General features: G+C 37.1%; 1 protein-coding gene across 1 annotated transcript in view; it reads right to left on the bottom strand.

Annotated features, from left to right (window-relative positions):
- Positions 1–13,810, bottom strand: part of cd81a (CD81 molecule a) — a 30,903-nt gene that overhangs the window by 1,109 nt on the left and 15,984 nt on the right. Inside the window, 5 exon segments of the mRNA NM_001200307.1 lie at positions 239–322; positions 611–700; positions 2,328–2,441; positions 2,626–2,700; positions 3,593–3,690. Of these exon segments, the coding sequence (NP_001187236.1) occupies positions 239–322; positions 611–700; positions 2,328–2,441; positions 2,626–2,700; positions 3,593–3,690 (461 nt within the window).

Here is a 13,810-nt window from a genome sequence, read left to right as displayed (position 1 = left end):
TTCTGTTTATTTCATCGATCAGAATGATCCGGGATCAAGCAGAAAATGAAGTTGCATAAACAGAAACTTTCTTCAAGTGAGTCTGAGGTAATAAGGATATTTGTTTATTAAACTATTATTTTAACATCATAATATTTTTTTGCATTTCAAAGGCTGCTCATCTCAACTCACTACTAATGAATTCTTTTATGACGTGATTTTTGTCTGCGACAGCAAAGTCGGGCCGAAAATCACTCACCATGATGACAGCAACAACCAAGGCAGCAATGCCAATCAGGTAGATCTTGTCATTGAAGAGCTCTTTGATTTTGGTGTGACAGTCCTGAGAAATAATATATTGGTTTGGTCAGACACATCCCAGTGTATGTGGTCAGAGGGAAAAAATAAATAAATAAAAATAAATAAATTCAGTGCCCTCCAGTGGTAAATATGAGCAAAGAAAGCTGTGAAAAATTGTCATTGTTTAATCTTTTGAGCTTTTGTTATTTTTTGTGAAAGCAAAACAAATGCGAATTGAACTAGTTGAGGTACTTACAGAATGATCATTTTAAGTAAAGCCTAAAGACTTAAGAATAAATTAAAATAAATGGTGTGTAGGGGTAGGGCTTACCGGATTGAGTTTCAGAAGGTTTGGCTCAGAACACAGATTGGTCGCCCAGCTGATAACTGAAGTGATTTGACCTTTGCCACAGCATTGCAGCTGAAAAACAGAGAGATAGAACATTTTATACAGAATACAGTGTCAAATCAATGTGTCAAAAAACAACAACAATCAGGCCAAGTAAGGAGTGACCAGTTCAAGAATCTGACTTTGATAGCTAAAGCTTTAACAGCTTTAGAATCTAGTGTTTCAGACAAAAATAAAGTGATTCCTTTACTAGATAAGGTCATTTATTAATAAAAACGTTGTCTGTGAGTGTGCAGGTACATTTCTGCATATTCTATGTGTTGAATACTGCTGGAAGCACGAGTACAACATCAAAACATTTTGTGTGCTGCTTTTAGTTTTCTTAAAGCCACCTAATGAAGCATGAGCAAGTGCAAAAAGTCTGTGTCATATGACAAATACACTGCTTCTTGAAAATGACTCTTTTGATTATTTGAAATAATAAACAGCCTTAACAAATTTTCCAATGGCTGGGCGATAAGATGATATAATGTCAATATCATGATAAATGATGTCACTGAGTCAAGATTTTCTGAGATATTATGATGTCCATTTTTTTTTTTGCATAATTACAAACTGACTGGAAGCAGCTAATTTGATGTTAAAATTTTACACTTAAAATCTTGATGGATTTTAATACCCGTTCAATTTTGCTGGCCGTTTGTTAGCAAACCTGTATATTGTGATACATATCATATATCACTGAATGTGTTTGAGATTTAATAATAGTATTATTATAGTTTTCAACAAATCACTCATTCCTAAATTATCCCTTATGCAAAGGAATTTAAAAATGTTAAGATGTTTAAAAAAAGAAAGTAAAGCACCACATGACTCTCTATGTGGTGCATAAAAGACAGTGGTGCTTGAAAGTTTGTGAACCCTTCAGAATTTTCCACGTCTGCACAAATATGACCTAAAACATCAGATTTTCACACAAGTCTTAAACATAGACAAAGAGAACCCAATTAAACAAATTAGACAAAAATGCCATCACTGATGAAACAATGAATTCTGAATTATACCAGTGAATTCTAAAGGAAAATCTGTCCATGAACTGAATCTTAAGAAAAGTGGGTCATGCAGCAAGTCAATGATCCTAAGCACACAAGTCGTTCTACCAAAGAATGGTTGAAGAAGAATAAAGTTAACCTTAACCAAATGTTGTGGAAGGACCTGAAGCAAGCAGTTCATGTGAGGAAACCCACCAACATCCCAGAGTTTAAGCTGTTCTGTACTGAGGAACGGGCTAAAATTCCTCCAAGCCGATGTGCAGGACTGATCAACAGTTACCGGAAACATTTAGGTGCAGTTATTGCAGCACAAGGGGGTCACACCTCAATAAATAAATGACCAAGATTAATATTTTTGTCTCATTTGTTTAAATGGGTTCTCTTTATCTACTTTTAGGACTTGATGATGATGCTGATATGATGATTTTGTAGGTCATATTTATGCAGAAATGTAAACATTTCTAAAGGGTTCACAAACTTTCAAGCACCTCTGTACGTGAGAGGTTAGGTGAACTCAATAATAACTCTTACATGGTAGCACTACTTGCAGTGTTATCTGCTTGATATCGCTTTGCGTGTATTTCCTCATTTGTAAGTCACTTTGGATAAGAGCATCTGCTAACTGAATAAATGGAAATGTAACTCACAGACTCGTGGAAGACCTTCAGTACAGCAGCCGCAGCCTCTTTCTTCTCTGCAATTGTTTCCTGTAAGCCTCGGTCATACACAGTGTCATAGAAGCCGATCACATCTTTAGAAATCTGAAAGCAGTGAAGAGCATCATGATAGTTCATCGCATTTGCTGGAAGCTGCTGTCTACGTGTGTAAATAGAAGGTGGCATGGATATACATTATAACTAGTGTTTGGAATCATGTTCGAGTCTGTCCATAATGGAGAACGCAATTAGTGTCTCTTGTGAATATGTGAGTACATTTCCCCCTCACCTGGTCCTTGTGAATATATCCCCAGATACCAGCAGCAACCTCACAGGCAAACAGGATGACCAGGCAGGCAAAGAACTGGGAAGGAAAAAAAATCAGAGTGATAATGTATTCTCTACTCTTTCCATCAAACAGAATGTAAACTGTGTGTTTGTTGTGTGTTGTATATTATCTGGTAAAGAAATAGATTTTAATTTGAACACCAAGAGTTCTATATTTGTCATTATAACATTGGGGGGGATCTTAAAATAAATAATGGTATATCTGGGCATCAAAGATGGTCTTTTCATGACCGTCAGCCAACAGTGGCATGGGTTTACAGGTAATATATTAAGAAGAAATGTGGTTAAGTGATAACCAACAATGGTGATATAAGTGAATATTTAGAGTTACTATTTAGTTGTTTATATGTTTGTAATAACATGTCAACCTTAAAATTAACTGCATGAGCGACAACAGACAGATAAAACAATTTAGGAAGTTTTATTCCATTAGCATTTGTAGAATAAAGCCAGGTGGCACACTGGTGCAGCGGGTAGCGCTGCTGCCTTACAGCCCCAGGGCCCCTGTTTTCAACCAGGTTCTCCGGTTTCCTTCCAACGTCCAAAAACATGAAGCTATGTGAACTGCCAATGTGCCAGTGCCTATGCTTATGTGAACTTGCTACCCTAGATGTGAATGAGTGTGTGCACTATGGTGAATTCGTCTGCCTTGTGCCCAGTGTTCCCACTATAGGTTCTGGATTAGGACCCAGACCAGGATAAAGCGAATAAATGCTCAAAAATAAAGCTATGCACTTGTTTGCAGCACATGTTCAAATTAACTGCAATATTTATTACTGAACTGTCAAAGCTGTGTATTAAAAAAAGGTGAGAAAACTTAGCACTAAACAGTGAAAGCAGTTTGGTCGCTCTGAGGTAGATGACTGAGGGAGATGACAAATGTGCTAACTGGATAATGAGTGACTCACAGTTCCCAGCAGGCACTGAGATTCCTGGATGGCACCATAGCAACCGAGGAACCCAACAAACATCATCACAGCGCCAACGGCAATCAGGATGTAGACACCTACAGGAGGGAAAGACAGCAGGTCAATACTAGAGATTTTTTTTACCTTGTACATTTCTGTGATTTTAACAGTTTGACTATTTGCCAGAGGACATGAGCTAGTATTGAATTTTTGAGTGGGGGGTGTTTCCATTTCCTTGCAAATTCACAAAGTCATACTCCAGCATTCCAGTCGGTGACTTTGAAATGATCATTTAACACTTGTTCAGGCTCTGTAGACTGTAAGTTCTTGTTTCCCTAAATGTCACTGTAACCAAATGTTAAATGCAGATTAAGGCTCATGTTCCAGTGGAATTTAAGTTTCTTCTCTAGTGACTGGACTTCAATCATAAGTAGCAATACAAAATATACACAGGTCATTACATAAAAAAAAATGCATTTGCTTAATCGTAAATCATCTAAATATACCTGTTTGAAATGAACTGCTGTCTCAAGTTTTTGTACTCAGCATCACAATATAATAGTGTTGAGAGTGTAGTACTCCATTATGACCACCAGGGAGCTCACTGTGGGAGCAATTTTATGTACACACTAGTTCCTCCCAGTTAAGTGAATGTGACTTTTTGCAAGCATTAACATTAGCACTTTCTTTCTTCACTTTTATTTTATAAAATAAAAAGACAATAAAAACAAAGAGTTTTATTTATATTTTTGATATATTTATATGACATATTAGTGGGAAACCAGATGTCCAAAAGAATGTCCAAAATTACCAAAAGAGAAAAAAAGAAAGTGAGACAGAAAAAAATAGACATGAAACCGCGTTTCCAACATTTCAGTCTGTTTACAGAGGTCTGGCAATTGCACTAGTGCTGTACCCATGGCAACCATGCCCAGACAGAGGAGAACAGAGACTGAGCAAGACTAGAAAAATACCGTTATTACATAACACTGCAAATCATTTGACCTAGTAAACAACAGCATAAATATGTAAAAACAAGAGCCTACATGTGTGCTTCTTGTAAGTCATTTAAGAAGCAGACATACAGTCAAAATCACCAACATCCTCCATCTTGTACTCGGTTTCTTCAAAAAATACAGCCCAAATTGCAAACGTGCCTTTTATTCATAAGCCAAAAATATTCCAGCACTTTACAGAGGAATAAAGGATAAAGGACCCTGTAACGGGAATGAGAACATGGCCCTCCCTCTCCTCCTTCCTCTTCCTTCATCAAATCCACACCTTAAAAGCATCAAATTGCATCAGAGCCCAGTGTGGGAAAATAATTACTTAAACATGTTCAGACAAGTGGTTGTCACTTGACAGTTGACAATTTCGCTTGCGCTAGAGCTCCTTGTGGCCTTCCTTTCTCTCTCTTGTTTTTCCTGGTCTGATATCATCCATTACTATCCGCCAACCCCAATTTTCACAGGAACAATATATAATAACAGGAACAAGACAGGCAGTGGGTGGGGTGGGAGAAAGGTTAACATCTTTATACTACCTCTAACTTTCAGTCGTCTCCAGGGGATAATTTGATTTTGGATTCCTAGGTTTAATAAAAGGTCTGCGTAACGTCTCGATGGTTGGTGCATAGAGGCATTTAGAGAAATTGATGGAGGGATGGGGGATGGTAGCTTAATTGTGTTGGGTATCTGGCATAGAGAACAGTCAGTCATCAGCCTACAGCTCGTTGAGACACACTCAGGGCGAGCGCTGCGTGACTGGCATGCTGATCAGCTGGACAATGCAGACCAATCTCTCTCTCCCTCTCTCTCTCTCTGCATCCACCCTATTTTGCTCAGCTTCTTTCCCCTTGCACTTTCCCTTTCTTGCTCACATTCATCGGAGACAGTGTTCCGTTTGTGTCAGCATCAAGCTGCTCGCAAGGCAAAAAGCTCACTATTGACTTCCTTACTTGTTTCAGTTAATCAAAAATCGATGCAAAAGTTTAAATACTTTCAAATGAGAGTGCATGATAAAGCAAAATCAGGGTGTGCTTCTCATAAAACACTAGTCATAATCGTGATGCACTTGTGACACATAGCCACCGTTCATTTTTCTGACAGTAAATTTGATCTGAGTTTTAGAATTAACAGTAGTCATATTTTAGTCACTGAGTTTTAGTCTAGAATTAGCTGATAAAAAACTAGAGGAATTTTAGTGAAGTGAAAGTAAACCGTTTTAGTCACTGACTATGTTTACATACATCTCCTTTCAGTGGATTTTTTAAAATAAGGTGTATACATGCAACAAATTTCTGATTAAACGTTCGTATTCCATGGATGGGAATCAGAATATAGTCTTAATCTGAATCGAGCAATCGGACCGGGGCTTTTACATGACTCGATACTAATTAGAATATTACCAAGTTCCAATTAATATAGGAATTTTCATGTACATGTAAAAGTGGTCATTGAAACTAAAGGTTTTGGTCTTGGTCTTGCTCCAACAGGTGCAATTATTACACAGCAAACACAATATATTTTGGTTAGACAAAAGGCAGTTGATTTTTTTTTTCCACCTTAGTTTTCATTAAAAAAAAAAAAATGAACAGAGTCCATCCTCCCTGTTTTGGCCTTGAAAGGTCTGTCTGTGTGAGTGGGCATGTTTAAGTCCTTTTAAGAACCAAATGTTCCCATAACGATTAAAAACACACAAGAATTTGCCGAATGTTGGGGCATTTGCCTAAAAGTCAATAAACGGTCCTCACAAAGATAGTAAAAACAAATTGTGTAGCGTGGAAGGGTGGACTGGGGTGCTGAGGAATGGATTTTGTTTTAGTGAAAAAACAAAAACAAACACACAAAAAAAAGAAAGAAAGAAAAGATATGTGCCGTGCCAAATGCAGCTGCTATTCTCTTTGAATTCTTAAAGCAACTGCCTGGCCCCTTGCCACAAAGAAAGGGAAAGAAAGAAAAAAAGAAAATGATGGAATCTCTCACAGATTAAAAAGTCATACATTACAACGCTGTTCAAATCAGCCAGTCAGGGTCAGTGAATCAGCGACAGTGAATCAGCAGTGAAAGAGGGAGAAGGAAAAATAGAAAGAGAGCAGGGTGTGGCATATAGCGGGAATACCCAAGACAAACAAAGTATGGAAAAATGGAGACTAATGAAATAAAACCCGAGGCACCATTAGCTATGAAGAACGAGAATGCTGGAAAAGTAATGGGGAATGAACTAAAAAAAAAAAGAAAAAAAAAAAAAAAAAGAAGAGGAAGCAAGAAAGAGTGTAAAAAAGCCAAACAAGTGGCACAAGGTCCCTAAAAAGGAAAAGAAAGAACAGACGGTGTACACTCTACTAACTTTAAACACAAACAGATGGGCTGTAGCGCAACCTCAGTGGAAAGGGATGATGTGAAGCAGAGAGAAAGAGCGAGCGAGAGAGAGAAAGAGCGAAACTTGGAGACTTATTTTAGACAGAGAAGAGGGGCCATTACTGGGGGGGCTGGAAGGAATTTTCCTCTTGCCTTTTTTAACACCAGAGCTTGGGTTTTTATGTTTTTCTTCTGTGACATGAAGTACAGTATCGTACCTTAACTACAGTTAATCTACAACCACAAACAATTACTATAATTACAGCAGCTATGTCAGTAATATCACCTGTAATTAAAATTAATTTGAACATTAATATTCACTGGTACTTGTATGGCAGACATGCTAAATAATCATTGCCATGGTGATGTTTGCTGTAAGAACACATTGTTCTAACATTTATGGCAGGAGTCTTCAATGTCAGCGCTTTGGAATGTACAGCAAGTTTTCTATTCTATCCAACTGACTTCAAGAAGAAGACGAAGAAGAAAAAAAGAGAGGCTGGCAATTTGCTGTGACATAAAGGAAGAAAACACTTCTAGATGTGCTGTTTTTAGAAAACCTCAGTGTGGGCATTGTTCAAGACCACCCATTCCATATGAATAGGATTCCTGCCCAAGGAGACGATCCCTTTACAAATGTTGATTTCATATTTTATATATATATATATATATATATATATATATATATATATATATATATATATATATATATATATATATATATATATATATTTTTTTTTTTTTTAAACAGTCAAGCTATATCCTCTCCTTCAGGAGTCCAGCCCTACAGACCTTGGCCTTGCAGGGTATAATTTCAGGCATAATGACATATTTCCCCTTCCTGTTTTCGCGTTTTTTCGCTGTCCTCTTTTAAACAGAACCGTTACTCTCCAAAGCTTCCACTGATTATAGTCATCTCACTGGTAATATAATATATCAGTACATGTAGGTGTTCCTTTTTTGATTGAGTCAAGATCCATATATAACCAAGTTGTTATTACATGAACAAAAACCTTCACCCTTTTGGTCCATTTACAGTCCAGTCTGAAAGAAGTAGAACAGCAAGGTCAATTCTACTGTTTTTGCTATACATCGAAACATTTGGGTTTAGAGCTGCACCAACTAATCAATAACAATCGATTATGAAAATAGTTGTCAACGAATCAATTTATTGATTTACCACCCAAAATTAACTTGGGGGTGTCCCCTGATGTTTCATTGAAATTAGAATACTAGACACATAAGACAACTAATTAAATAATTATGTTGACACAATGCAACATTGTTCATAATCCCCCCCCCCAGTTTCATAAGTAATCCCAAATTATTTTTAATAATAATGAGATTTTTTTCATCTGAAAGCTCTAAACATGCTCATCTGCACCATATACTGTTTTCTGAAGGAATTTATAGACAGGGACTGAGTGACACTGGCAGAGTAATAATTAGTGATAATCTAATAATTCTCCTTTATTTTACGATTGTTTGGTACACCCACTGATTGATTGATTCATCCATCCATCTTCTATACCGCTTATCCTTTTCAAGGTCACGGGAACCTGGAGCCTTTCCCAGGAGCATCGGGCACAAGGCGGGGTACACCCTGGACAGGGTGCCAATCCATTGCACAATACATACACATTCACACACCCATTCTTACACAACGGACACTTTAGACATGCCAATCCGCCTACCATGCATGTCTTTGGACTGGGGGAGGAAACCGGAGTACCCGGAGGAAACCCCTGCAGCACAGGGAGAACATGCAAACTCCGCACACACAGGGCCACAGTGGGGATCAATGGGGCAAGACCTGTGACAATTCGAGCACTGGAGGGGCCTGTATATTATGAGTGGTTTATGTATGTCCTGATAAGCAGAAGGGAAACAGATATTTTAGGAAAAGCGTTCCTTTCCAAAGTGTATACACACACTTCCCTTGGTTCAACTGCTGATTGAGTCTGTACATAAATTTAGAGAAGCTGACTTCCTTTGAAAAGAATTTAGGGAGGATGTGCGTGCTTATGTCTGCACTCTAGTGTTCGAGATAACCTGTCCTGACCCTTGCTCCCAGATGCTAATGACTTGACATTCTCATTCCAGCTATATAATTTCAAGCAGCATCACATGCTCATTATGATGAGCAAGCATTAAAGCAGATAATCTCTGAGAAAAGCACTTCTTTTCTACTAGTCGATCCTGGTTGTAATATAAATGCAGGTTTGGTGCTGGTTAGGTCTTACATCCAACAAGTGCCCTGCTACAAATACTGATAAATCAAATCAACATAACGTGCTATAGACAGCCACTTATTAAGATTGATCATATTTGGGAGTTTCCAAACAGGTGTGGTCTTTCTGCCCACTTGGCGGCCGGCCACCAACGCACTTTTCCTTTCACCTCCTTTAAAAGCTCTTAAAAGTGAACTCTTACACGAGCCTTTCCCTTCTCAGACTCAATTAAAGCAATATAATGACGATGTCCTGCCTGGCTTGCAAAGACGTACTTTAAAAATGCTCAAGATTAAATATGTTACACAAGATGTCGTTCTGTAGGAGAGGTTTTCCGTTCAACAGACATTCAAAACCCTGACATCAGCTTATGTGAAGTACACATAACACAAATTGATGAGCTGAGACCACTCATTTGAAGTGTTTAAATGTGCTCACTATACAATGTTCATTTTGTATTGTTTAGATTTTCTTTTAAGCTTAAAGGTTTTAAAACAAATAAAATAAAAATTAAACATGTACTTCCCACTTTGTCTTACAATTCATGTAACTGAATAAATGCTGTTTCAGTTAGAATAATGTCAGGAAATAAGTGAGGAAAAAATAAGTGGTCAATATGTTTTATGCATGGAAGCAGAACCACTAGATTGGTATCCATATGTATTTTTCATATTTAGAAATTTGATTTGTACCTGTGAAATGCTGCTGAAATCATGAAGACTGCTCTGCTCATTCCTATTCACAATATTATTTTGTCATCATCACACCAGTCACTGACTGTATGCTTCTATTTATATTTTTGGGGGGTTTCCTGAGGGTTAACTTTCATTCTATTTACCAATATGGGGATTTCTAGCACTGTCAACTAGAAACCCCCAGCATGTTCAATTAGAAACAAACAGGTCCCTTATCTGGCATCATAGAGACCAACAACTTCTAGTGACATCCCTTGTACCTGTAGTCATGGTAACCTAGTTTGGTCATAGACAAACTGAACTTTTTTTTTTTTTAATGTATTTAGGAGTTTAAAAAAAAAAAAAAAAAAAAAAAAAAAAGTAGTATTTAGGAGGAGTTGGATGATGCAAATCAGTAATACCAGGAGACTCGCACGTGTACACAATGAGCGGAAGAGTGGCACAAGAAGTGACGACATTGTGACTTTTTTTTTGTTTAAACAGGAAACTTAAGGGAAGGGTATAATATGAACAGAGTGTACAATGCCAATAATATATGTATGCAAAACTCTCTAACCACCAACTTGTGGCTTATAGTATGGCTTACAGGAATTGACCAACACGACAAAAAATGATTCATTTTTTTCCTTCCGGGCAGACTGTACTGAAGGATAAATTGAATCAGACAGAATTAAATAACAGACCATGCTTAAATGGCAATTATAAAATGGTCATTTTTTTTTTTAACCCTAGAAGGGAAGTTCATATAAGTAAATGTCCATATAAGATCAAACACAGATCACGTAAAATATTTAATAATTCTCAATCATTTTAACTATATTAGACTGTAAACTATTTTCATATTTTTTTATTATGCTTATCGATTTCTAGTTCAATCCTACTGAAAGTAGATCGCATTACTTCACAAAACTTAAAAAGATAAAACCAATCAAGATGACCATGACCAGATGCTACACGCGGATAAGTGTTCTTGCGTCATTCCTTCAAGACTGAGCAAACTTCAAACTGTCAAAATACATTTGTCTCATTTTGTCATTAGTATGAAAATTGCAGTTTGCTACTGCAGAGGCTTGGGAAGAACAATAGGTCCACACCCGTACTTTAAGACAGTCATTGTGGGTTCTATTAATGCTTTTCTAGAATAACTCCAGTTTAAGTTAATTCTCTTCCTTAATCCAGGTGATTTGGAATGCTGTTATTATAAGATCTCTCTTGGCATGACTTTGCGACTAATTAATGAGTATTTTCAGCAGAGAGTTAGAAGTAATTAAAGTTCAAATCTGAAAGATTTCTCACAACAAAATCAGTCTGTGTCTTCAAAATTCATCATTTATTTTTCAAGGAGGATAACAGGTTTATATAACTCGCTTTAATAACATGCCACCATTCCTACCATTACAGATAATATGGAGAGAAAAAAACTTAGATCATGAAGTTAGCAGTCCTGGCTTAGTGGTGAACGTTCTCACTGGAAAGTTGTGAGTTCCGAAATCCCAGGACTGATATGAAGACACTGTCAGAACAGACATATCACACCAAGCAGGAGTAGATCTACCTTCCTAGTAACAGCAAAGCTCAAGAATGTTTCATTTCTATATTTAGAAAAGTTAAAAAAAGAAGAAAAAAAGACCAACTCAAAATTAAATTAAATGCATAATTTGCTAACATCCAATCAGCAACTTGTTGCTGTGCAGCTTTTAATTGTAAGGTATAATTTCTAGTTTAAATGTTCTCTTGGTAATGTATATTAGAGCTGGATAATAAGACAATCTTATATAGTTATGATATATTACAACACAATACACTTTTCTGAGAGATCACAGTTATCATTATTTTTAATACAAATTATTATTATACTTACATGTAGTTCAAATAAATGTTAAAATATTTCAATACTGCATGTTTCATGTTAAATTATTCAGACATTAAGTAAAAGCACAATTCAGCCAGCAGTTTTTCACAGGTTTTTTCACTGTGGCTCATGGAAATTTCTTCATTTGTTGTGATGTAATATTAGACAGAGTTTAGATTGTGCTGTGTACATAATATTAAATAAGATTGGCTCTTAAAAGATTTGTGAAAGCAATATTTCACAAAGATTTATGAAAGGAGAAAGTACGGGAAAACTCACGCCTAATGCCCAAGAAGCCCATTAGCCTGATGCATAATTCTGCCTCCAAAAGCCTCTCGTCCATGCTAGACTTAGACATTAACAAAGCAGAAGCCCTCAAGTAATTCGGTTTCTATGGATATATCACTCTCCTCCCATTAGGGATAATTGAGTCACCCCATCCAGGCTCGGTTCCTCTAGCACTTTGTTCTGTGCATTCTTCATGCAAGGCTAACCACACACAACACTGAGCTGATGTGTTTTTCCTTAGCAAAATCAGTGTTTTGAGGAGTACAGTGGAGAAAAAGGCTAGGGGGGATAAAAAATATTATTCTTTACTTTTTTTTTTTTTTTTTTTAAAGTGTATGGTCATTGGACATCTGCTGGGAGGTGATTTTATGCCTTACGCTCTTGTCTTAATCATATCATATCATATCATATTACATAGTAACTACTATAACCTATAGTCATGGGTGGAGAAATCATAAATCTATTAGCTAGCCCACCAGGCAAGTAAAAGCTCCAGTGTGTTTGCTCAGTCCTATGTTTTGGTTGCCCAGAAACTAATGGATCAGCACAAGCTGATAACATATGGCAAGCTAGCTAGTTAAGTGCATTAATACAGACTATGAGATACAAATAAGTTTATAGTCATTTTCTTCTAACAAAGTTCATAGTGTACCCCGTCATCTTTGTGCCCTTCATAAAAATGCTACGTGTCACTGGATGCTATATGTGGAGTTCTGTCCTTGTAAAAGTTTTAATATCTGGGTAGTGTCTTTAGATTCTCTTGACATGTTTAACCACGAGGTGACTGTGTGTAGTAAGCAGGAGAATTATATGATGGCTTTATATCAAACCTTTTTTTTAACGTCTCAACATAATCTGGCTAATAATAATTGTACTACCAGCTCATGTGCCATGGCTGATGTATGTAGTGCAGCAGGTGGTAGGATTCAGAAAGAGCGGTTCAGACCAGCATGAAGCACATTAATTTTAAAAATAGCCCCATACATGGTCTATCAAAATCAATAATAGGAATAGGTCACTTTTTTCTGATTGTTAAACCTACATGTTCACTGTGCAACGATGGGGAAAAAACATCTAATAGCCTGGACATGAAATCTGCTTCTACTGGGCGCCCAGGCACTATTTGATCCACATCCCTGATTAGCTATAGTGAAGGTACGCTAAATGGCCAAAAGTATTTGGACACCTGACATCACACCGGTACACAAACTATGTGCTTGCTGAACATCCCATTCCAGATTTAGTCCTCCCTTTTGCTGTTATAATAACCTCCACTTTCCTGGGAAGGCTTTCCACTAGTTTTGGAATGTGGTTGTAGGGATTTGTGCTCATTCAGCCACAAGCATAATCGTGAAGCTGGACAATGAAATTGAATGAGGAGGCCTTGGGTGCAGTCAGCGATCCAATTCATCCTAAAGGTGTTCGGTGAGGTTTAGGTAAGGACTCTGTGCATGCCACTCTAATTCTCCCACTCCAACTTTGGCAAACAATGTCTTCATGGACCTCACTTTGTACACAGGGAATTGTCATGCTGGAACCGGCTTGGAACCTTAGTTCCAGTGAATGGAAATCTTAATAATACAGAATACATAAGACATTATGAACAATTGTGTGCTTCCAATTTTGTGGCAACATCTTGGGAAAGAATCACATATGGGTGTGATGGTCAGGTGTAAAACATTTAGCCATAAAACTGTATCTAATTATCAGAGTGAGGATTGTAAGTTTGTATCAATAAATAGCTCCTGTTATTCTAAGGGGTTAAACTCACTCCTCACATGAGCCCTCTCTAT

This window comes from Ictalurus punctatus, chromosome 27 (assembly GCF_001660625.3).
Source record: "Ictalurus punctatus breed USDA103 chromosome 27, Coco_2.0, whole genome shotgun sequence".
Taxonomy (NCBI): domain Eukaryota; kingdom Metazoa; phylum Chordata; class Actinopteri; order Siluriformes; family Ictaluridae; genus Ictalurus; species Ictalurus punctatus.
This window is presented reverse-complemented; position numbering and strand designations above follow the sequence as displayed.